We start from the raw sequence: 25,042 nt of genomic DNA on the forward strand, positions 1-25,042 counted from the left end.
GTGGGGGATACAACCAATATAATGTTATGTGGGTACAACCAATAGAATGTTATGTTGGGGATACAACCAATAGAATGTTATGAGGGGATACAACCAATAGAATGTTATGTGGGGGATACAACCACTAGAATGTTATGTGGGGGATACAACCAATATAATGTTATGTGGGGGATACAACCAATGGAATGTTATGTGGGGGATACAACCAATGGAATGTTATGTGGAGGATACAACCAATGGAATGTTATATGGTGATACAACCAATAGAATGTTATGTGGGGGATACAACCAATAGAATGTTATGTGGGGGATACAACTAATAGAATGTTATGTGGGTACAACCAATAGAATGTTATGTGGGTACAACCAATAGAATGTTATGTGGGGGATACAACCAATAGAATGTTATGTGGGGGATACAACCAATAGAATGTTATGTGGGGGATACAACCACTAGAATGTTATGTGGGGGATACAACCAATATAATGTTATGTGGGGGATACAACCACTAGAATGTTATGTGGGGGATACAACCAATGGAATGTTATGTGGAGGATACAACCAATGGAATGTTATATGGTGATACAACCAATAGAATGTTATGTGGGGGATACAACCAATAGAATGTTATGTGGGGGATACAACTAATAGAATGTTATGTGGGTACAACCAATAGAATGTTATGTGGGTACAACCAATAGAATGTTATGTGGGGGATACAACCAATAGAATGTTATGTGGGGGATACAACTAAAAGAATGTTATGTGGGGGATACAACTAAAAGAATGTTATGTGGGGGATACAACCAATAGAATGTTATGAGGGGATACAACCAATAGAATGTTATGTGGGGGATACAACCAATGGAATGTTATGTGGGGGATACAACCAATGGAATGTTATGTGGGGGATACAACCAATAGAATGTTATGTGGGGGATACAACCAATAGAATGTTATGTGGGGGATACAACCAATAGAATGTTATGTGGGGGATACACCCAATAGAATGTTATGTGGGGGATACAACCAATGGAATGTTATGTGGAGGATACAACCAATAGAATGTTATGTGGAGGATACAACCAATAGAATGTTATGTGGGGGACACAACCAATGGAATGTTATGTGGGGGATACAACCAATAGAATGTTATGTGGGGGATACAACCAATATAATGTTATGTGGGGATACAACCAATGGAATGTTATGTGGAGGATACAACCAATAGAATGGTATGTGGGGGATACAACCAATAGAATGTTATGTGGTGATACAACCAATAGAAAGTGTATGTGGAGGATACAACCAATAGAATGTTATGTGGAGGATACAACCAATATAATGTTATGTGGGGGATACAACCAATAGAATGTTATGTGGGGATACAATCAATAGAATGTTATGTGGGGGATACAACCAATAGAATGTTATGTGGAGGATACAACCAATAGAATGTTATGTGGAGGATACAACCAATAGAATGTTATGAGGGGATACAACCAATATAATGTTATGTGGGTACAACCAACAGAATGTTATGTGGAGGATACAACCAATAGAATGTTATGTGGGTACAACCAATAGAATGTTATGTGGGTACAACCAATAGATGGTATGTGGAGGATACAACCAATAGAATGTTATGTGGGGGATACAACCAATATAATGTTATGTGGGGGATACAACCAATATAATGTTATGTGGGGGATACAATCACTAGAATGTTATGTGGTGATACAACCAATAGAATGTTATGAGGGGATATAACCAATATAATGTTATGTGGGGGACACAACCAATAGAATGTTATGTGGGGATACAACCAATAGAATGTTATGTGGGGATACAACCAATAGAATGTTATGTGGGGGATACAACCAATAGAATGTTATGTGGAGGATACAACCTATAGAATGTTATGTGGAGGATACAACCTATAGAATGTTATGTGGGGATACAATCAATAGAATGTTATGTGGGGGACACAACCAATAGAATGTTATGTGGGGGATACAACCAATATAATGTTATGAGGGGATACAACCTATAGAATGTTATGTGGGTACAACCAATAGAATGTTATGTGGGGATACAACCAATAGAATGTTATGTGGGTACAACCAATAGAATGTTATGTGGGGATACAACCAATATAATGTTATGTGGGGATACAACCAATAGAATGTTATGAGGGGATACAACCAATAGAATGGTATGTGGGGGATACAACCAATATAATGTTATGTGGGGATACAACCAATAGAATGTTATGTGGAGGATACAACCTATAGAATGTTATGTGGGTACAACCAATAGAATGTTATGTGGGGATACAACCAATAGAATGTTATGTGGAGGATACAACCAATAGAATGTTATGTGCGGGATACAACCAATAGAATGTTATGTGGGGGATACAACCAATAGAATGTTATGTGGAGGATACAACCAATATAATGTTATGTGGGGATACAACCAATAGAATGTTATGAGGGGATACAACCAATATAATGTTATGTGGGGGATACAACCAATAGAATGTTATGAGGGGATACAACCAATATAATGTTATGTGGGGGATACAACCAATAGAATGTTATGTGGGGATACAACCAATAGAATGTTATGTGGGGGATACAACCAATAGAATGTTATGTGGTGATACAACCAATATAATGTTATGTGGAGGATACAACCAATATAATGTTATGTGGTGAGACAACCAATAGAATGTTATGTGGAGGATACAACCAATATAATGTTATGTGGGGATACAACCAATAGAATGTTATGTGGTGAGACAACCAATAGAATGTTATGTGGAGGATACAACCAATAGAATGTTATGTGGAGGATACAACCAATAGAATGTTATGTGGAGGATACAACCAATATAATGTTATGAGGGGATACAACCATCCCAGTTGTCCAGGTTTGGCTGTGAAGAGACAGAATCATTACATCACTTGTTTTGGTACTGTTCATAGTGGAGGTCAGCCGATTAATCGGAATGGCCGATTAATTAGGGCCGATTTCAAGTTTTCATAACAATCGTAAATCTGTATTTTTGGACGCCGATTTTTATTTTTATTCTTAAATATATATATATTTTCACAACTTTATTTAACTAGGCAAGTCAGTTAAGAACACTTTCTTATTTTCAATGACGGCCTAGGAACGGTGGGTTAACTGCTTTGTTCAGGGGCAGAACGACAGATTTGTACCTTGTCAGCTCAGGGATTCAATCTTGCAACCTTACGGTTAACTAGTCCAACGCTCTAACCACCTGCCTCACGAGGAGCCTGCCTGTTACGCGAATGCAGTAAGAAGCCAAAGTAAGTTGCTAGCTAGAATTTAACTGGTCTTATAGAAAACAATCAATCAATCATAATCACTAGTTATAACTACACATGGTTGATGATATTACTAGTTTATCTAGCGTGTCCTGCGTTGCATATAATCGATGCGGTGCGCATTCGCGAAAAAGGACTGTCATTGCTCCAACGTGTACCTAACCATAAACATCAATGTCTTTCTTAAAATCAATACACAGAAGTATATATTTTTAAACCTGCATATTTAGTTAAAATAAATCCAGGTTAGCAGGCAATATTAACCAGGTGAAATTGTGTCACTTCTCTTGCGTTCATTGCACGCAGAGTCAGGGTATATGCAACAGTTTGGGCCGCTTGGCTCGTTGCGAACTAATTTGCCAGAATTGTACGCAATTATGACATAACATTGAAGGTTGTACAATGTAACAAGAATATTTAGACTTAGGGATACCACCCGTTAGAAAAAATACAGAACGGTTCTGTATTTCACTGAAAGAATAAACTTTTTGTTTTCGAAATGATAGTTTCTGGATTCGACCATATTAATGACCTAAGGCTCGTATTTCTGTGTGTTATTATGTTATAATTAAGTCTATGATTTGATAGAGCAGTCTGACTGAGCGATGGTAGGCACCAGCAGGCTCGTTAGCATTCATTCAAACGGCACTTTTGTGCGTTTTGCCAGCAGCTCTTCGCAATGCTTCAAGCATTGCGCTGTTTATGACTTCAAGCCTATCATCTCCCTAGATTAGGCTGGTGTAACTGCTGTGAAATAGCTAGCTAGTTAGCGGGGTGCGCGCTAATAGTGTTTCACATGTCACTCGCTTTGAGACTTGGAGTAATTGTTCCCCTTGCTCTGCAAGGGCCGCAGCTTTTGTGGAGCGATGGGTAACGATGCTTCAAGGGTGGCTGTTGTTGATGTGTTCCTGGTTCGAGCCCAGGTAGCGGCGAGGAGAGATGGAAGTTATACTGTTACACTGGCAATACTAAAGTGCCTATAAGAACATCCAGTCAAAGGTTAATCAAAGGTTAATCAAATTAATCAAAGGTTAATGAAATACAAATCGTATAGAGAGAAATAGTCCTATAATTCCTAGAATAACTATAACCTAAATCTTCTTACCTGGGACTATTGAAGACTCATGTTAAAAGGAAACACCAGTTTTCATATGTTCTCATGTTCTGAGCAAGGAACTGAAACGTTAGCTTTCTTACATGGCATATTGCACTTTTACTTTCTTCTCCAACACTTTGTTTTTGCATTATTTAAACCAAATTGAACATGTTTCATTATTTATTTGAGGCTAAATTGCTTTTATTGATGTGTTATATTAAGTTAAAATAAGTGTTCATTCAGTATTGTTGTAATTGTCATTATTACAAAAAAATAATAATAATTGTCCGATTAATCGGTATCGGCTTTTTTGGTCCTCCAATAATCGGTACTGGCGTTGAAAAATCCTAATCAGTCGACCTCTAGTTCATATATGTCTAGCTTGGTGTTTGGTCGCAGGTTCAGGATGGCTGAGAAATCACAACATTAACCTGGAGCTAAGTCTGCAGATTGCACTACTGGGTGATCTGAAAGCCATAGCCATTCAATCAATCGTATAATAATACTCTTAGTAAATTAAAGATTAACATTTTTATTATCTGTAGAATCTATGAGAATAGAAAGGATCAGAACTTTTGTGAAACATCACAGCGCCGTTGAAAAATATTTGGCAAGTAGAAATCCAAACTGGATGGTTTTCAGAGATAGATTGAAATATATATATATATATATATATATATATATAAAAATGCACCTTTATTTAACCAGGTAGGCTAGTTGAGAACAAGTTCTCATTTACAACTGCGACCTGGCCAAGATAAAGCAAAGCAGTGGTACACAAACAACAAAACAGAGTTACACATGGAATAAACAAACAAGAGTCAATAACACAATAGAAAAAGTCTATATACAGTGTGTGTAAATTGCGTGGGGAGAAAAGGCAATACATAGGCCATAGTAGCGAAGTAATTACAATTTAGCAAATTAACACTGAAGTGATAAATGTGCAGATGATGATGATGTGCAAGTAGAACTACTGGTGTGCAGAGGGGGCAAAAAAGTAAATAAAAACAATATGGGGATGAGGTAGGGAGATTGGATGGGCTACTTACAGATGGACTATGTACAGCTGCATCGATCGGTTAGCTGATCAGATAGCTGATGCTTAAAGTTAGTGAGGGAAATATAAGTCTCCAACTTCAGCGATATTTGCAATTCGTTCCAGTCATTGGCAGCAGAGAACTGGAAGGAAAGGCGGCCAAAGGAGGTGTTGGCTTTGGGGATGACCAGTGAGATATACTTGCTGGAGAGCGTGCTACAGGTGGGTGTTGTTGATGGGAAGGGTTGAGGGTGGGACTAAAATAAATAGATAACTAGTGTGAAATGTGCCATGTGTTTAATGTAGATAGTATGTATCAACTAGAAGTAGAAGCCTAAGTATTGTTGTCCATTAATTTACTCCAATTAGGACAGGGGTGGAAGGGTTAAGGGAACATAATACAATAGAATGTTTGTTAAAAAAAAAAGTATTGGGGGATTGGAAATGATACAGACAATTACATTGAAAGAACCCACACTCTATCTGCAGTATTACAGCTGATCTTCCCCTGAAAATAAATAATCATTATTGGCTGCCGGTCAAATGTCCGGAGCCACATTTTCCTAACGGAAACCCTGGTGTGTGTGTTGGCATTGTCATTGTTGTTGAGAGCAGAGGATGTCGTCCTTGGAGACCTCTCTGTTTCGGCATACGCTAGCCTCTGACACACACTTACACAGGCGCGCACACACACACACACACACTTGTGGACTGTGAACAGACAGCTGGGCTGGCACACAAGCTCATACTCGAACACACACATGCCTCCACAACACACACACAACAGACATACTGCCATGGCCTAACTGCTTGCTGATGGCCAGACAGCTGTTGCTACAACAGTTACACAGCCAACTCCTTTCAGATCTCCTCTTCTACCACCCTTTCTCTCTCCTCTCTCTCTCTTTGTCTCTCTCTCTTCTCTTTCTCTCTCTCTCTCTCTCTTTCTCTCTCTCTCTCTCTCTCTCTCTCTCTCTCTTTCTCGCTCTCTCTCTCTCTCTCTCTTCCAGCTACTAGTGTGGTTGCCATGGTGGTTCTGTGAAGAGTGGTTGCTGGGCTGTGGACAGAGAAAGAGAGAGAGAAGGATGAAGGGGGGTTCTACAGCCATTCTGAGCTGACTTTACATGCTCAGAATGGCCTGACTGTGCTGAAATGGAACTCCTCCACCATGTTTAGTTCCAGAACAGTGGAGCTGTTTATTATCTGTGTTAAGGTACCATACGAGTGTGTGGAGAGAGGACTGTCCTCTACGCTCCTACGCTCCTGATATCCTAACACTTCAAATACTCCTACACCCCGAGTGTGCCCCTCTGTCTCTCTCCTTCCTCAGGAATGGTATTTATACAGACAGAATGGAAACAGGGCAGCGTGAGAGAGGAGGAGAGAATGCAGAGGAGAAAGGAAAGGAGGGTGTTGGCTGAGACTGGATTCTGTAGTGCTGTTGGGGCTAGACGGAGGAGAGAAGAGGAGATGAGAGGAGAGAAGAAGGGAGGAGAGGAGAGGAGAGAATAATGGAAGAGAGGAGAGAAGAAGAGACGAAGGGAGGAGAGAATGAGGGAGGAGAGGAGAGAAGGAGGGAGGAGAGGAGAGAAGAAGGGAGGAGAGGAGAGAAGAAGGGAGGAGAGGGGTTCTAGAGAGTGATGTCATAGCAGGCGTCAGGGTTTGTGGTTTTGACAGGCATAGCTGGAGCGGCCTGTTAATCACCATGATAATCATGAAGTACAGTCAGTCTCAGCTGGCGGTGGTACCCTCCACACAGTAGACGGACAGACAGACAGAAAAACAACAACAACGACGCCACGTTCATCCTGGTTATTTACAGGCCCACCCGACACGGCCCCCAACCTCTGTCTTTCAGTCCCCGTTGAGCTAACGTCTAGTTCTACCTTCCATTGACACAGTCACACCTGGACGGCTGCCTCACTGAGCTGGGGCTACACATGACATGTATGTAGTCTGAAGAACGCCTCAGTGCCTTTAGGAAACATCACATCTCAGTGACATATGAGCGTCTAACGGTTGATTATTTATGTTTTAGCGTGTTTATATGACAGTATATGTTGTTTTGAGCGGATGCGTAGGGGTGACATTTGATGCGTTTGGGTGACATAACATGTATGTTGTTGTAGCATGTTGATGCTCTTTAGCGCTGCGCGCGCGTGGGTCTGTGTTTATGCAGATGTGAGAGAGAACATAGTATGTCCCAAAGCTAAGTCAGTCTGTGTGGCACGTGCAAGCGCTTGTCCATGTGTGTGTGTGAGAGCAGAGAATGTGTAATATGTTGTGTGTAGTATGTCAGACAGACATTATATAATGTTTTGAGGCTCTCTGTTAGTGCCCTCTATTCTTTGTTAGAGCTCTCTGTTAGAGCTCTCTACTCTCTGTTAGAGCTCTCTACTCTCCTTTAGTGCTCTCTACTCTCTGTTAGAGCTCTCTACTCTCTGTTAGAGCTCTCTACTCTCTGTTAGAGCTCTCTACTCTCCTTTAGTGCTCTCTACTCTCTGTTAGGGCTCTCTACTCTCTGTTAGAGCTCTCTACTCTCTGTTAGAGCCCTCTAGTCTCTGTTCGAGCTCTCTACTCTCTGTTAGTGCTCTCTACTCTCTGTTAGATCCCTCTATTCTTTGTTAGAGCTCTCTACTCTCTGTTAGAGCTCTCTACTCTCTGTTAGTGCTCTCTACTCTCTGTTAGAGCTCTCTACTCTCTGTTAGAGCTCTCTACTCTCTGTTAGTGCTCTCTACTCTCTGTTAGAACTCTCTACTCTCTGTTAGAACTCTCTACTCTCTGTTAGTGCTCTCTACTCTCTGTTAGGGCTCTCTACTCTCTGTTAGAGCTCTCTACTCTCTGTTAGTGCTCTCTACTCTCTGTTAGAGCTCTCAACTCTGTTAGAGCCCTTTACTCTCTGTTAGAGCCCTCTATTCTCTGTTAGAGCCCTCTATTATCTGTTAGAGCTCTCTACTCTCTGTTAGAGCCCTCTATTCTCTGTTAGAGCTCTCTACTCTCTGTTAGAACCCTCTACTCTCTGTTAGAACCCTCTACTCTCTGTTAGAGCTATCTACTCTCTGTGGAATGTGTTGTTGGTAGACCTGGCTGTCTGCTTTGGAGAGGAGCCTAGTGACTGCTATCTGCTTCACTGTTATTAACACCTCACACACCTGACCTCACACACACACAAAACCACACAAGCACACTTACACAGACAGACACACACATACAGTGCCTTGCGAAAGTATTCGGCCCCCTTGAACTTTGCGACCTTTTGCCACATTTCAGGCTTCAAACATAAAGATATAAAACTGTATTTTTTTGTGAAGAATCAACAACAAGTGGGACACAATCATGAAGTGGAACGACATTTACGACAAAACTGCTGTTCACAAATGCTCTCCATCCAACCTCACTGAGCTCGAGCTGTTTTGCAAGGAGGAATGGGAAAAAATGTCAGTCTCTCGATGTGCAAAACTGATAGAGACATACCCCAAGCGACTTACAGCTGTAATCGCAGCAAAAGGTGGCGCTACAAAGTATTAACTTAAGGGGGCTGAATAATTTTGCACGCCCAATTTTTCCGTTTTTGATTTGTTAAAAAAGTTTGAAATATCCAATAAATGTCGTTCCACTTCATGATTGTGTCCCACTTGTTGTTGATTCTTCACAAAAAAATACAGTTTTATATCTTTATGTTTGAAGCCTGAAATGTGGCAAAAGGTCGCAAAGTTCAAGGGGGCCGAATACTTTCGCAAGGCACTGTATATACACACACTCACTGGGCTAGAGAACGCAAACTGGCAGGAGATTCAGTGAGCCACTGGCTTGAGAAGATGGGGAGGGAGGGAGGGAGAATTAGAGAGATGCATGGACATCCTCCTATCATTGGTACTAGATAGGGTGATGTTTTGTGCTGCCTGCCTGGGTCTGGAGGGATGGATGGATGCAGGTTGGTGATGATTGCCAGGCAGTGTAGCAGTGTATTTATAGATGCTCTCCTTGCTTGTTCTTCTCTAATCTTCACATTACACTACAACTGAAACACTAATTTTCTAGCTCTGCATCACAGAGCATGGTGTGTGTGTCGAGGGGGTTACACACACACACACACACACACAAACACACACACACACACACACACACACACACACACACACACACACACACACACACACACAGCCCACTGGGCACACACTGGTTGAATTAACGTTGTTTCCATATAATTTAAATGAAATGACTTTGAACCAACGTGGAATAGACGTTGACTTGACGTCTGTTCCCAGTGGGAGATCTCTTTGCCATCAGACGCTGAAGGACGACATTATCTGCTACAGTGGAAACCCAATGCCTCGCATTCACACATTCTGTCAGGATAAAGCCCCACTAGACCAGACTGATGTCTTGGTTGTATGTAGGCCAAGGACCAGACTGTGGTTCTGGAGGACGACATTCTCTCTCTCTCTGTCTCTCTCTCTCTCTTACTCTCTCTTTCTCTGTCTCTCTCACTGTCTCTCTCTTTCTCTGTCTCTCTCTTTCTCTGTCTCTTTCTTTCTCTGTCTCTCTCCCCCTCTGTCTCTCAGTCTCTGTCTCTTTCTCTCTGTCTCTCAGTCTCTGTCTCTGTCTCTCTCTCTCTGTCTCTCTGTCTCTGTCTCTCTCTCTGTCTCTCTGTCTCTCTTTCTCTCTTTCTCTGGGGGGGTTTATTTCTGTTTGTCAGAAATAGAAGATTAATCCCCTGAAATGAGCAGCTCTGAGAATCTTCAGCCCTCCCTCAATCCATTCCTCATGCGTCACTCCGGCCTCTCATCCTGCTGCTGGTTCTTGAGCCTCCAGTGTAGCGTGTGTGTGTGTGTGTGTGTGTGTGTGTGTGTGTGTGTGTGTGTGTCTTTGTACCATCACAGGTTCATCTTTGGCTGGATGTTATTTGTCTTCTTTGATTGAAATATATTTGAGCCCATTAGTCCATTGAAACCATAGAGGATTGGTCTTGGGAGGTGAGACATACTGAGGCTGCTGTGAAGCTGTGAGCAGTGAATAATGCTGATGACAGAGATGATCTGGATCCTGCTCTATGTTCTGAGTGATAGACAGCCAGGTGATATGATGTGATGGTGATGATGCGTTTCCTGCCACAGAGGGAAGTGGTGAAGGAAGTGTGTGTTAGCCTGTTGAGTGACACGCAGTCTGATCTCTCTTCCGCTCCCCGTGACGCCGTTCGTTCTCTCTCTCTGGATGACGTCACTCCTGCTTGTGTGTGTCCCTGAGGTGTGATGGGAACACTGTGGCGGTGGGTTGGGTCAGGTCGGGTCCAGAGTGATGGGTCAGGATGGGAAAACCATCGAGCAGGAACATGTCGTGTCCACACAGAGGAGAGGAGTGAGAGACAGATCACTGAGCAGGGGCTTCCTGAGCCCTTCTGAACTCTCACACTGTAGAAGGCTGTAAACCACACGTCAGTGGACACGGTCCCTGATGCAGTGAAACAAATAGAATTAACATTGAAGAATGAAGTGAGCTTTATGCAACATGTTTCCGGATACAGACCCATCACACCTCTTTGTTGGTCTGAAAGTCTGACGAGTTAGTCTTGTTTCTACGTTAAACCACACTAGTCTTCTCATGGTCTTGCCAGTGGGGCGACACTTGGACTCAGGTCTGTACTGTCTGTGTCTGTATGTGTGAGGGAGTTGCTTGAAGACTGACCAATGTGTTTCTGTGTCTCCAGGGAGCATGTTTGAGTGACAAGCGAAGGAGGAAGTGGGATCTCTGAAGCTCCTCCCCTGCTGGTGGAGCCTCTGTACATCTGGACCAGAGACCCCTTTACTCAGCAGGACAGGTACAGCTGTGTGTGTGTGTGTGTGAGAGAGGACCAGTTCTGTTAGTTTTACTACTACAGCTTTCACATGGCTAAACTGTAGTCATCCGACATTGACTCCACCAGGTCAATATGACACAGAGGGGCTGATAGAAGTCTGCTGGGTCAAACTGCTCACAGAGATGCTTGTGTGTGTGTGTGTGTGTGTGTGTGTGTGTGTGTGTGTGTGTGTGTGTGTGTGTGTGTGTGTGTGTGTGCAAAGCCTCAGAAATGTAGTCACCACGCCCCAATTACAAGAGCAATTAAAAGAGCAATTACACAGGATTCATAGAGGCCAGGGGGAGGAGGGGAGTTGTGGTTTATAAGACTGGTTGTGTGTGTGTTGGTGCTAGGAAACACCCTCACAGTGACAGTAATGTGTATTGATTCCAGTCCTAAAATGCCTGAGTGATTTGAGATTGAAGTGTTTCATTCCACTTTGCATTGGTGCCAAGCTTTGCATCAGTAATCAATTTGACAGTGCTTTTATTTTGCCTTTGTGGGCAGTTTCTCTCTCTTTGCCCCTACCTCTCACTCCCTCTACCTCCCTCTACCTCCCTCTACCTCCCTCTACCTTCCTCTACCTCCCTCTACCTTCCTCTACCTCCCTCTACCTTCCTCTACCTCCCTCTACCTCCCTCTACCTCCCTCTACCTTCCTCTACCTTCCTCTACCTCCCTCTACCTCCCTCTACCTTCCTCTACCTTCCTCTACCTCCCTCTACCTTCCTCTACCTCCCTCTACCTTCCTCTACCTCCCTCTACCTCCCTCTACCTCCCTCTACCTTCCTCTACCTCCCTCTACCTTCCTCTACCTCCCTCTACCTTCCTCTACCTTCCTCTACCTTCCTCTACCTTCCTCTCACTCCCTCTCACTCCCTCTACCTCCCTCCCCCTATCACTCCCTCTACCTCCCTCCCTCCCCCTCCCTCTACCTCCCTCCCTCCCCCTATCACTCCCTCTACCTCCCTCCCTCTACCTCCCTCCCTCTACCTCCCTCCCCCTCCCTCTACCTCCCTCCCTCTACCTCCCTCCCCCTCCCTTTACCTCCCTCTACCGCCTTCCCCCTCCTTCTACCTCCCTCCCCCTCCCTCTACCTCCCTCTACTGCCTTACCCCTCCTTCTACCTCCCTCCCCCTCCCTCTACCTCCCTCCCTCTACCTCCCCCCTCTACCTTCCTCTACCGCCTTCCCCCTCCTTCTACCTCCCTCCCTCTCCCCCTCCCTCTACCTCCCTCCCCCTCCCTCTACCTCCCACCCCCTCCCTCTATCTCCCCCTCCTTCTACCTCCCTTCCCCTCTACCTCCCTCTACCTCCCCTCACTCTCCCTCCCTCTACCTCCCTCCCCCTCCCTCTATCTCCCTCCCTCTACCTCCCCCTCCCTCTCCCTCCCCCTCTCTCTACCTCCCTCTACCGCCTTCCCTCTCCCTCTACCTCCTTCCCCCTCTACCTCCCCCTCCCTCTCCCTCCCCCTCCCTCTACCTCCCTCTATCTCCCTCCCCTCCCTCTATCTCCCTCTACCACCTTCCCCCTCCTTCTACCTCCCTTCCCCTCTACCTCCCTCTACCTCCCCTCACTCTCCCTCCCTCTACCTCCCTCTACCTCCCCCTCCTTCTACCTCCCTCTACCTCCCTCCCCCTCTACCTCCCTCCCGCTCCCCCTCCCCCTCCCTCTCTCTCTGTGTGTCTAGAGTAAGTCTGAGCTCTTGACCCCCACGAGGTTCTGACCTGAAACTGAACCGTAGCCGCGTCCTAGAGAGAGACTGATTCAGAAGTGTGTGTGTGTGTGTGTGTGTGTGTGTGTGTGTGTGTGTGTGTGTGTGTGTGTGTGTGTGTGTGTGTGTGTGTGTGTGTGTGTTAGGGCTGTGACGGTCCTGGTCAGTCAAACAACTGTGTCTCTGTAATAACCGTCCGAATAGCAAAAAAAATAATTGGGGGGGGCACATTTTCTCCTCTCCTCTGCATGTGCTGCCATAGAAATAGAATGAGTAGAATGGGCATAATGGGTGGACTGGCAGGAATTGTGAGTGTACTCATAGGAGCGAAACAGGAAGTAAAAGCAGGAAATATACTCTGTGATTTGCTGATTCAACTCAAATGACTAGGGATGTGCATCTCTCCTTACAAGCACGATTTGACACACATCTAGATACATGGGCTCCGATATGATACAGGAACGATACGTTTCAAACCAAAAGTATCGGTGCGATTCGGTTTGAATAGGGGAAGGAATTGATGTGATTGAGTTCGATACCATTCGATCCATTAACATTTGTTGCATGAACACATTCATTCTATAGCATAGCTTTGGATTTGAAAAGCGAATGGTTTTGACCGTTTGCAAAGTTCCGGAGGAGAGCTGGTGTTCTCCTGCTCAGACTCAGACCACAGGCCTACAGGGCAGCTGTCCTAGTTAGGAAATTACAACTTTATCATGTTCATGTAAAAATGGAAGCAGAACTACCAAAACAATGTGTTATGGTGAATCTGGCCATCTAAAAGCCCAATCAGCAGTAAGATGTGCAGTCTGTAGGATGTGAGTTGTGTCCACTCTGGTAGCCTACACAAGTCTGTCAGTAAAACTTTTTCTACAATGACCCAGCAAATGACATTGTCACCCAACTAATAAAGCCTATGATTTGACATTGTCACCCAACTAATAAAGCCTATGATTTGACATTGTCACCCAACTAATAAAGCCTATGATTTGACATTGTCACCCAACTAATAAAGCCTATGATTTGACATTGTCACCCAACTAATAATGCCTATGATTTGACATTGTCACCCAACTAATAAAGCCTATGATTTGACATTGTCACCCAACTAATAAAGCCTATGATTTGACATTGCGAGAGCCATTTTCCATGCGTTTGAATGCTGAAGGCGCCGTGCAGATATAGGAGTATTTGATCGGGGAGGTTCTGGTTGGCGTGAACAGCTGTGCTCTGTATGCATCTATTAAGTCACAAAAGATTCCAGATATTTTCAGAGGGGAAATAAAAGGATGTGAGTAAACAACGTCAGTGAACTGGTTCGTAACGTTTGAATGGTTTTTCTGACTGATTCATGCTACATTTGGAACGGTTTGGGCTCCACGGGCCGATGCACTCGTATCTTTAACATTTGAACCGGGGAACCATGCATATTTCAGTCAGCTGTTCATTCCCAACTCAGACTTGTTTTAGAATAGTACAAATAATACAAATAATTAACGGTTATGACGTTTTCATCCGTCATTTACATGGTAATTGTGCAAGCCCTAGTGTGTGTGTGTGTGTGTGTGTGTGTGCCTGGGCTGCTCACACAAACACACTATGATCATTTATGACCGTGTGTGTGTGTTTGTGTGTGCTTGATAATGCACTGGGTTCTAAATTCTAGTGTCATGACAACGCACGACACACGCACACAGGACACACCGAGAATCCCATTGAGCACATTCCTCATAGCAACTCCATAAATCCTTGAGTAGTGAACATCTCCAAGCCTCAGAGGATCATTATTCTCTGGCTGTAACCTAGTAGTTGTGCAATCTCCCTCGAACGGAGGATTAAACCAGCAGAGGAAGGAGAGAAGAAGAGAGGGGATCTCCTCTGTGAAGGCAAGTAGTGATGGCAACCACTCTGGAAAGGAGAAAACGTAATGGAGAGAGGGGAGGGGAGATGAGAGATGGGAGGGGGGAGATGAGAGATGGGAGGGGGGAGGGGAGATGAGAGATGGGAGGGGAGATGGGAGGGGGAGGGAAGATGAGAGAGGGGAGATGAGAGAGGGGAGGGGAGATGAGAGAGGTGAGGGGGGAGATGAGAGAGGGGGGGGAGGGGAGGGGAGATGAGAAGGGGGAGGGGAGATGAGAGAGGGGAGAGAGGAGAGGGGGGAGGGGAAATGAGAGAGGGAAGATGAGAGAGGGATGTTAATCGAAGGGAGGGGGAAATGGAGTGAAGATATGGAGATGAAGAAGGTAGAGAGAAAAGAAAGAGGGAGGGATTTGAGACATAGAGAGAGAGAGAGACAGAGAGAGAGAGAGGGGGGGGGGGTTGTCTGTGTTGTGTCAGAGAGGCAGTCTATTTTTGTCAGAGACTGCAAATACTAACAAACCTGATATGTAATATAGACACTCTGACTCACACACACACACACACACACACACACACACACACACACACACACACACACACACACACACACACACACACACACAGTGAGCCAGGAGCCTGCGTGAGCAGGGAAGACATAGTGGGGTGTCCTCTGCCATCCCTGATTAGAAATACAGTCTGCAGAGAAGGCAAGCTGAGGGACTGTGTGTGTGTGTGTGTGTGTGTGTGTGTGTGCTAGAGGTTGACCGATTAATCGGAATGGACGATTTAATTAGGGACTATTTCAAGTTTTCATAACGATCAGAAATCGGTATTTTTGGGCGCCGATTTTGCAGATTCAAATTTTTTTATATATTTTTTTACACATTTTATTTAACTAGCCAAGTCAGTTAACAACACATTATTATTTTCAACGACGGCCTAGGAACAGTGGGTTAACTGCCTTGTTCAGGGGCAGAACGACAGATTTGTACCTTGTCAGCTCGGGGATTCAATCTTGCAACCTTACAGTTAACTAGTCCAACGCTCTAACCACCTGATTAGCACCTGAGGCTGCCTGTTACGCGAATGCAGTAAGCCAAGGTAAGTTGCTAGCTAGCATTAAACTTATCTCATAAAAAACAATCAATCAATGACTGTCGTTGCCCCATTGTGTACCTAACCATAAACATCAATGTCTTTCTTAAAATCAATATACAGAAGTATATATTTTTACACCTGCATATTTAACTAAAATAAATCCAGGTTAGCAGGCAATATTAACCAGGTGAAATTGTGTCACTTCTCTTGCGTTCATTGCACGCAGAGTCAGGGTATATGCAACAGTTTGGGCAGCTTGGCTCGTTGCGAACTAATTTGCCAGAATTTTACGTAATTATGACATAACATTGAAGGTTGTGCAATGTAACAGGAATATTTAGACTCATGGATGCCACCCGTTAGATAAAATACAGAATGGAATAAATGTTTTGTTTTCGAGGTGATAGTTTCCGGATTTGACCTAAGGCTCGTATTTCTGTGTGTTTATTGTAGTTAAGTCTATGATTTGATATTTGATAGAGCAGTCCGAGGGGTGGTAGGCAGCAGCAGGCTCATAATAGTCAAAGGTATACGGTTTAGAGAGAAATAGTTGACGCGTTATAATTCCTGTAATAACTTGTGGCTGAACTTAAAAGGGGTTCCTTTGTTATTTTACCGTTCATGTCTTCCATACAGAATATCTTGATCTGCAGAATGTCTTGATCTACTTCAGATAAGGTCTGTGTTTCGTTCAGGCTTAAACCTCCTCTGTTCATGTCTTCCATAGAGAATGTCTTGATCTACTTCAGATAAGGTCTGTGTTTCGTTCAGGCTTAAACCTCCTCTGCGTTTTGGTACCCGTGTAAATCTCACTAGGATAAGGTAACGTTTGTCAACATTATTTTCATAAACAACTCTACAAAAAAAATGATCTTCGCTTATATTTAGCCAATATTGATCAGAGTTACCTTGTCCTATGGATATCTACACAGTTATAAAATTGACACGGTGGTGTAAGCCTACACGAAACACAGACCTTATTTTAAGTGAGTCTAAAAATATCCTATGGAATAAATGAATAAAGGAACCGATTTTCAGATTTTGCTAGGTGTCATGGGAAATATGACTCGCACTTTGGTAGTCAATTCTTACCATGTCCATTATTAAAATAGGATTTCCTGCATATAAATTACAGTTTTTGTTTTCAACATTCATCACAGGTAACTTAAACTCTATTTTTATTCAAACAGTTGAGAGTATTTGTCTCCTAAGCAGACTCTTCAGTATCGTTGTCACTTCAGAGCTGTGTGTGTGTTTACAGATGGCAGAGAAAAGCAGAGCACCAGTGTGGGACTATTACATGGAATTGGCACCAGGGAAAGCAAGGTGTCTTATTTGTGATAAAGATGTAAGCATGGGGTCAGCAACGGCTAAATCAAAAAATACCACCAACCTGTGGAATCATCTTAAGAACACCCATCCAAAAGCCCATATGTATTATATTAAGTTAAAATAAAAGTGTTCATTGTTCATTCAGTATTGTTGCAATTGTCATTTTTACAAAAATGTGTGTGTGTGTGTGTGTGTATATATATATATATATATATATATATATATATATATATATATATATATATATATATATAATTTATAATTTATATATACATTTTAAAAAATTAAGTCGGCAGATTAATCGGTATCGGCCTTTTTTGTCCTCCAATAATCGGTATCGGCATTGAAAATCATAATCGGTCGACCTCTAGTGTGCGTGTGTGCGTGTCTCAGTGTGTGTGTATGTCGTATTAGGTCAGTGAAGTTCACATGAGGTCAGTGTGAGCTGGTATTGGCCCAGCTCCCACATTAGAGACGGAGTGACAGAGAGAGAGTGACAGAGGAGGTGAGGGAGAGTGAGAAGAGAGAGAGAAAGAGAGGGAGAGAAAGAGAGGAGAGAGGAGAGCGAGAGAAAGAGGAGAGAGAGAAAGAGAGGAGCGAGAGAGAGAGAGAGAGAAAGAGAGGAGAGAGAGAGAGACAAAGAGAGGAGAGAGACAGAGAGGAGAAAGAGAGAGAGAAGAGAAAGAGAGGAGAGAGAGAAAGAGAGGAGAGAGACAAAGAGAGGAGCGAGAGAGAAAGAGAAAGAGAGGAGAGAGAGAGAGACAAAGAGAGGAGAGAGACAAAGGGAGGAGAAAGAGAAAGAGAAGAAGAGAGGAGAGAGAGAGTGAGAGAGGAGAGAGAGAAAGAGAAGAGAGAGAGATAATAAGATGAACACCAGGAAGTTAACCTCAAACCTCCTCATTATGTTACAGAGAGGAAAGGCTAGTAGGAGAAAGAGAGAGAAAATTATAAAGAACAGAGTTTGTTTGGAAAAGACTAAAGAGAGAGTGAGCCAGAAATAAGGAGAGTAGCAGAGATGGATTTTTAGTGAGGAGGAGACCTATTCAGTGGTCGCTCTCTGCCCACGCTTTGTCACTCAGCTGTGAGGAGTAACAACGTTGTGTGCGAACACGCTGCGCCAGATAACACACATCCATGAACAACACTCACTCTCTCTCTTTCACGAACACACATCCTCTTAAACACACACTTCTCTCCACCAGGCCACCGTACTCTGCCCAGTGGAGGGGCCAGTGAGGATAGAGTAAGACAGGGAGAGGTAGAAGAGGAGACAGAAGTGTATCAAGCTGTACTATACCGTTGATGAAATGAAACATTTAAAGGTCAAGCTCCTGAGCTCTTAGGAGGAAATATCGTCTCTGGTAACTGTAGACTCTGGCCCTGAGGAAGCCTGGCCTGTTCATTCACTGTGAACTCTATAAAGGGGAGGAGATGTTGGCATGGCTGACTGCAGAATGGCTTTCCTCCTCTTGAAACCTGAGAGGCACGTGACAGAGAGAGAGAGAGGAGAGCACTGCACAGTTACAGGAGAGAGAGAGGAGACCACTGCACAGTTAGAGAGAGAGAGAGAGAGACCACTGTACAGTTAGAGAGAGAGAGAGAGACAGAGAGAGAGAGAGAGGAGACCACTGCACAGTTAGAGAGAGACAGAGAGAGAAAGGAGACCACTGCACAGTTAGAGAGAGAGGAGAGCACTGCACAGTTAAAGGAGAGAGAGACAGAGAGAGAGAGGAGACCACTGCACAGTTAGAGATGAGACAGAGAGAGAGAGAGAGGAGACCACTGCACAGTTAGAGAGAGAGAGAGAGAGAGAGAGAGAGAGAGGAGGACCACTGCACAGTTAGAGAGAGAGAGACAGAGAGGAGACCACTGCACAGTTAAAGGAGAGAGAGAGAGGAGAGCACTGCACAGTTAGAGAGAGAGAGAGGAGACCACTGCACAGTTAAAGGAGAGAGAGAGAGGAGAGCACTGCACAGTTAGAGAGAGAGAGAGGAGACCACTGCACAGTTAAAGGAGAGAGAGAGAGGAGAGCACTGCACAGTTAGATAGAGAGAGAGAGAGGAGACCACTGCACAGTTAAAGGAGAGAGAGAGAGGAGAGCACTGCACAGTTAGAGAGATAGATAGAGGAGACCACAGCACAGTTAGAGAGAGAGAGAGAGAGAGAGAGAGAGAGAGGAGACCACTGCACAGTTAGAGAGGAGACAGAGAGAGAGAGAAAGGAGACCACTGCACAGTTAGAGAGAGACAGAGAGAGAGAGGAGACCACTGCACAGTTAGAGAGGAGACAGAGAGAGAGGAGACCTCTGCACAGTTAGAGAGGAGACAGAGAGAGAGAGAGGAGACCACTGCACAGTTAGAGAGGAGACAGAGAGACAGACACACAGCAGATAAGAGATGGGAGAGGACAGGTGGTTAGGACAGGGTGTGTTAACCACACGGCAGATAAGAGATGGGAGAGGGAGAGGACAGGTGGTTAGGACAGGGTGTGTTAACCACACAGCAGATAAGAGATGGGAGAGGACAGGTGGTTAGGACAGGGTGTGTTAACCACACGGCAGATAAGAGATGGGAGAGGACAGGTGGTTAGGACAGGGTGTGTTAACCACACGGCAGATAAGAGATGGGAGAGGGAGAGGACAGGTGGTTAGGACAGGGTGTGTTTTGGTCAGCAGAGAAAGGAGAGAGACACGGAGAGATATGATACAGAGGGAGAGGACAGGGTGTGTTTTGGTCAGCAGAGAAAGGAGAGAGACACGGAGAGATACGAGACAGAGGGAGATGGCAGGGTGTGTTTTGGTCAGCAGAGAAAGGAGAGAGACACGGAGAGATACGATACAGAGGGAGAGGACAGGGTGTGTTTTGGTCAGCAGAGAAAGGAGAGAGACACGGAGAGATACGAGACAGAGGGAGAGGACAGGGTGTGTTTTGGTCAGCAGAGAAAGGAGAGAGACACGGAGAGAAACGAGACAGAGGGAGAGAGAGAAAGAAAGCTTTAATTGATCCACTCTTAGAAAAAAGGGTTCCAAAATGGTGGTTCAGCTGTCCCCATGTAGAACCCTCTGTGGAAAAGGTTCTTCATGGAACCCAGAAGGGTTCACCTGGAAACCAAAAGGGTTTTACTAGGAACCAAAAATGTTTCTTCAAGGGTTCTCCTATGGGGACAGCCGAAGAACCATTTTAGGTTCTAGATAGCACCTTTTTTTCTAAGAGTGTAAGGTGTGTGATTGTGCTGTTTGTGACTAGCCATTTCTCTCTGTAACATAATGAGGAAGTCTGAGGTTAACTTCCTGGTGTTCATCTTATTACCTCTCTCTCCTCTCTTTCTCTCTCTCCTCTCTCGCTCTCTGTCTCTCTCTCCTTTCTCCTCTCTCTTCTCTCTCTGTCTCTCTCCTGTCTCCTGTCTCTCTAGGATGCGGAGGTTTGCCTACTGTAAGGTGGTTCTGGCCACCTCCCTGGTGTGGGTGATGTTGGACATGTTCATCCTGCTCTACTTCAGCGAGTGTAACAAGTGTGATGACAAGAGGGAGAGGGGCCTGCCAGGCAGGGACGGTGAGCACACACACACAAACACATTGCACACACACACACACACACACACACACACACACACACTCACCCCTCTCTCTCTCTCTGTGGTGTTGTAGATACAGTATTGCGTCCCAGGGAGGGTCCAGGAGAAGGAGGTAAACCTGTGGTGATTTCTAAAGAGAACCAGGAGAAGATGAAGGAGATGTTTAAGATCAACCAGTTTAACCTGATGGCCTCGGAGATGATCGCATTCAACAGAACCCTGCCTGATGTCCGCCTGGAGGGGTGAGTCTATAGCTGGTAATCCATCTTTATTGTCCATGTTACAACAAACAACATATCCTCTCTAGTCTAGAGATAATCACCTACAACAGATCCTCTCTAGTCTAGAGATAATCACCTACAACAGATCCTCTCTAGTCTAGAGATAATCACAACAGATCCTCTCTAGTCTAGAGATAATCACCTACAACAGATCCTCTCTAGTCTAGAGATAATCACCTACAACATATCCTCTCTAGTCTAGAGATAATCACCTACAACAGATCCTCTCTAGTGTAGAGATAATCACCTACAACAGATCCTCTCTAGTCTAGAGATAAGCACCTACAACAGATCCTCTCTAGTCTAGAGATAATCACCTACAACAGATCCTCTATAGTCTAGAGATAAGCACCTACAACAGAGCCCCTCTAGTCTAGAGATAATCACCTACAACAGATCCTCTCTAGTTTAGAGATAATCACCTACAACAGATCCTCTCTAGTCTAGAGATAATCACCTACAACAGATCCTCTAGTCTAGAGATAATCACCTACAACAGATCCTCTCTAGTCTAGAGATAATCACCCACAACAGATCCTCTCTAGTCTAGAGATAATCACCTACAACAGATCCTCTCTAGTCTAGAGATAATCACCTACAACAGATCCTCTCTAGTGTAGAGATAATCACCTACAACAGATCCTCTCTAGTCTAGAGATAATCACCTACAACAGATCCGCTCTAGTCTAGAGATAATCACCTACAACAGATCCGCTCTAGTCTAGAGATAAGCACCTACAACAGATCCTCTCTAGTCTAGAGATAATCACCTACAACAGATCCTCTCTAGTCTAGAGATAATCACCTACAACAGATCCTCTCTAGTCTAGAGATAATCACCTACAACAGATCCTCTCTAGTCTAGAGATAATCACCTACAACAGACTAATAACATATCTTTATTAAAGCTGTGCTCAATTGGCCTTATGCCACAAACCCCGAGGTGCCTTATTGATATTACAAACTGGTTACTAAGGTAATTAGAACATTACAAATAATGTTTTTGTTACACCCATGGTATACAGTCTGATATACAATCAGCAATCAGGCCTCAAACCAACCAATTTATATTTTAGCAATAAGGCCCAAGGGGGTATGATATATGGCCAATATACCACGGCTAAGGGCTCTTCTTATTCCTGGATACATCCCTTAGCCGTGATATATTGCCCATATATCACAAACCCTCGAGGTGCCTTATTGCTATTATAAACTGGTTACCAATAGCAGTGAAAATAAATGTTTTGTCATACCCATGGTATACGGTCTGATATAGCACGGCTGTCAGCCAATCAGCATTCGGGGCCTGAACCAGACAGTTTTTAATATAATATAGATAATTGCAGTGATTTGGTATTAGGTTATTATTGATGATTATTAGTTATTGTTATGGTTTGTTAGTTAGTTACAGATGATTAGTTATAGGTCATTAGAATAGATGTTAGACAAATATCTGTTATTATCTAGTTTGTTATTGACGATTAGTTAAAGATGATTCGTTATAGATGAATCGTTATAGATTATGTTAATGACTCGACCTTCCAGGCATATGAAAGGTCTGTTTGTGTTCTTCATTTCAGCTGTCACATTATTTTACATTATGAAGTGTAGTTCCCCAGAACACTTGAGTCTCTCTTCTGCAGCGCACATGAGATGAATTTACACTCCAATTCACTATTAAACGTTTGCCATCTGATATCTTATAATGGCTTTTTGCCAGAAATCAAAGATATCTGGATGAGTTTTCTGTACTGCTGCTAAATCTCTCCCTGTGCTTCCTTTAGCGTTTATATCTTCTACCTTTCTTCTCCCCTCTGCTCCTCTAGCTATGCTTGTGTAACTTTATGAGCAGGATTTGCATTTGCGGTTAGTTTATGTTCGTTTTCGCTCATTAGCGTTTAGCTAACAGCATCTATGTGATATAGCTTTTAGTTTGTGCGAATTTTGTTAGCATCCTGGTATTAGAGGCCCAATGGGCTTTTCTTGTGTTTTTAGCGCCCCCTTGTGTGCTGTGCCGGTTATACCGTAAATCCCGGGATGAGAGAAGGTTGGGATGACGAACATCTGGATACCGCCCAAGCCTAACACACACACACAGCCTTGCCTGGAGTCAGACAGTGCACATTGATGTGTGAAATGTGTTTCTCTTTCTGAGCTTTAGTTGATTACTGAGAGTGTTTTGTCCCAGGCTCGTCTCCCTCCACCTGCTTTTCCAATTAACAGATAAGACTCAGTCAATAGCAGCAGTGACTGGGCTGGAGTTGGGCTGGGTGGGGATGAAGCTGGGCTGGATAGGGATGGTGCTGGGCTGGGTGGGGGTGGAGCTGGGCTGGATAGGGGTGGAGCTGGGCTGGATAGGGGCTGGGCTGGTTGGGGGTGGAGCTGGACTGGGTAGGGTAGGGGTGGAACTGGGCTGGATAGGGGAGGGGCTGGCCTGGAGTAGGGCTGGGCAGGGCTGGCCTGGAGCTGGTCCGGGTGGGGCTGGGTGGGTTTGGAGCTGGTCTGGGGCTGGGTGGGCCTGGAGCTGGGTGGGTTTGGAGCTGGTCTGGAAGTGGGTGGGCCTGGAGCTGGTCTGGGAATGGGTGGGGCTGGAGCTGGTCTGGGTCTGGGTGGGCCTGGAGCTGGTCTCGGTCTGGGTGGGCCTGGAGCTGGTCTGGGAATGGGTGGGACTGGAGCTGGTCTGGGAATGGGTGGGCCTGGAGCTGGTCTGGGAATGGGTGGGGCTGGAGCTGGTCTGGGAATGGGTGGGCCTGGAGCTGGGTGGGTTTGGAGCTGGTCTGGAAGTGGGTGGGCCTGGAGCTGGTCTGGGAATGGGTGGGGCTGGAGCTGGTCTGGGTCTGGGTGAGCCTGGAGCTGGTCTGGGTCTGGGTGGGCCTGGAGCTGGTCTGGGAATGGGTGGGCCTGGAGCTGGTCTGGGTCTGGGTGAGCCTGGAGCTGGTCTGGGTCTGGGTGGGCCTGGAGCTGGGTGGGGCTGGAGCTGGTCTGGGTGGGGCTCCCACAATGTACTGACCTCCCCCACAATGTACTGACCTCCCCCACAATGTACTGACCTCCCCCACAATTTACTGCCTCATCCTCAGCCTGCAGCTGATTACACTATAACCCAGTTGTTCCTTTCACAACTTGTCTACTCTCTCTTTCTCCATGTATACGTCTCACACACACACACACACACACACACACTCTTGATGATGATGAGTTATAGACGTCATGTTTTCTGTCTGTCTCGGAGCATAGATCATGTCTGGAAAGTCATGCTAGTAGCTCACAGGGTTAGGTAAGTTTGTGTTGGTGTGTGTTGGTGTGTGTTGATGTGTGTGTGGACAAGTGAGTAATCTGACGCAACTGTTTTACCCCCTCCCTACGAGCAGAAACACACACACACACACACACACACACACACACACACACACACACACACACACCACGATTGTGTGTGTGAGGTAATAGGTTCCAGAGACAGAGCAACTGGAGGAGGGAAGGAATCCTCACCTCTTCTCTCACCTCTCCTCCCCTGCTACATTCCATCACTCTGAGGGAGGGGTGGGGAGAGAGGGAACATTCTGCAGATATATGGAGGGAGGGCAGGAGGGAGCAGGAGTGAGGGCAAGAGGGAGGGAGCAGGAGTGAGGGAGGGAGGGAGCAGGAGTGAGGGCAAGAGGGAGGGAGCAGGAGTGAGGTAGGGAGGGAGAAGGAGTGAGGGCAAGAGGGAGGGAGCAGGAGTGAGGGAGGGAGGGCGGGCGGGAGGGAGCAGGAGTGGGGGAGGGAGGCAGGGCGGGAGGGAGCAGGAGTGGGGGAGGGAGGGAGCAGGATGAGTGAGGGAGGGAGCAGGAGTGAGTGAGGGAGGGAGCAGGA

At 45.0% G+C, this 25,042-nt stretch overlaps 1 protein-coding gene across 2 annotated transcripts in view; it reads left to right on the forward strand.

The window, feature by feature from the left end:
* The window catches only part of galnt1 (UDP-N-acetyl-alpha-D-galactosamine:polypeptide N-acetylgalactosaminyltransferase 1), a 66,881-nt gene that overhangs the window by 18,942 nt on the left and 22,897 nt on the right, over nt 1-25,042 (forward strand). Inside the window, exons 2-4 of one of the 2 annotated variants that reach the window (XM_036962002.1) lie at nt 11,200-11,310; nt 20,745-20,884; nt 20,980-21,148. In XM_036962002.1, the coding sequence (XP_036817897.1) occupies nt 20,746-20,884; nt 20,980-21,148 (308 nt within the window). In that variant the 5' untranslated portion in view covers nt 11,200-11,310; nt 20,745. The remainder of the gene's footprint in view (nt 1-11,199; nt 11,311-20,744; nt 20,885-20,979; nt 21,149-25,042) is intronic. The other variant, XM_036962004.1, reaches the window with a different exon arrangement.

Source organism: Oncorhynchus mykiss, chromosome 2, assembly GCF_013265735.2.
Source record: "Oncorhynchus mykiss isolate Arlee chromosome 2, USDA_OmykA_1.1, whole genome shotgun sequence".
In the NCBI taxonomy this organism is placed as follows: Eukaryota; Metazoa; Chordata; class Actinopteri; order Salmoniformes; family Salmonidae; genus Oncorhynchus; species Oncorhynchus mykiss.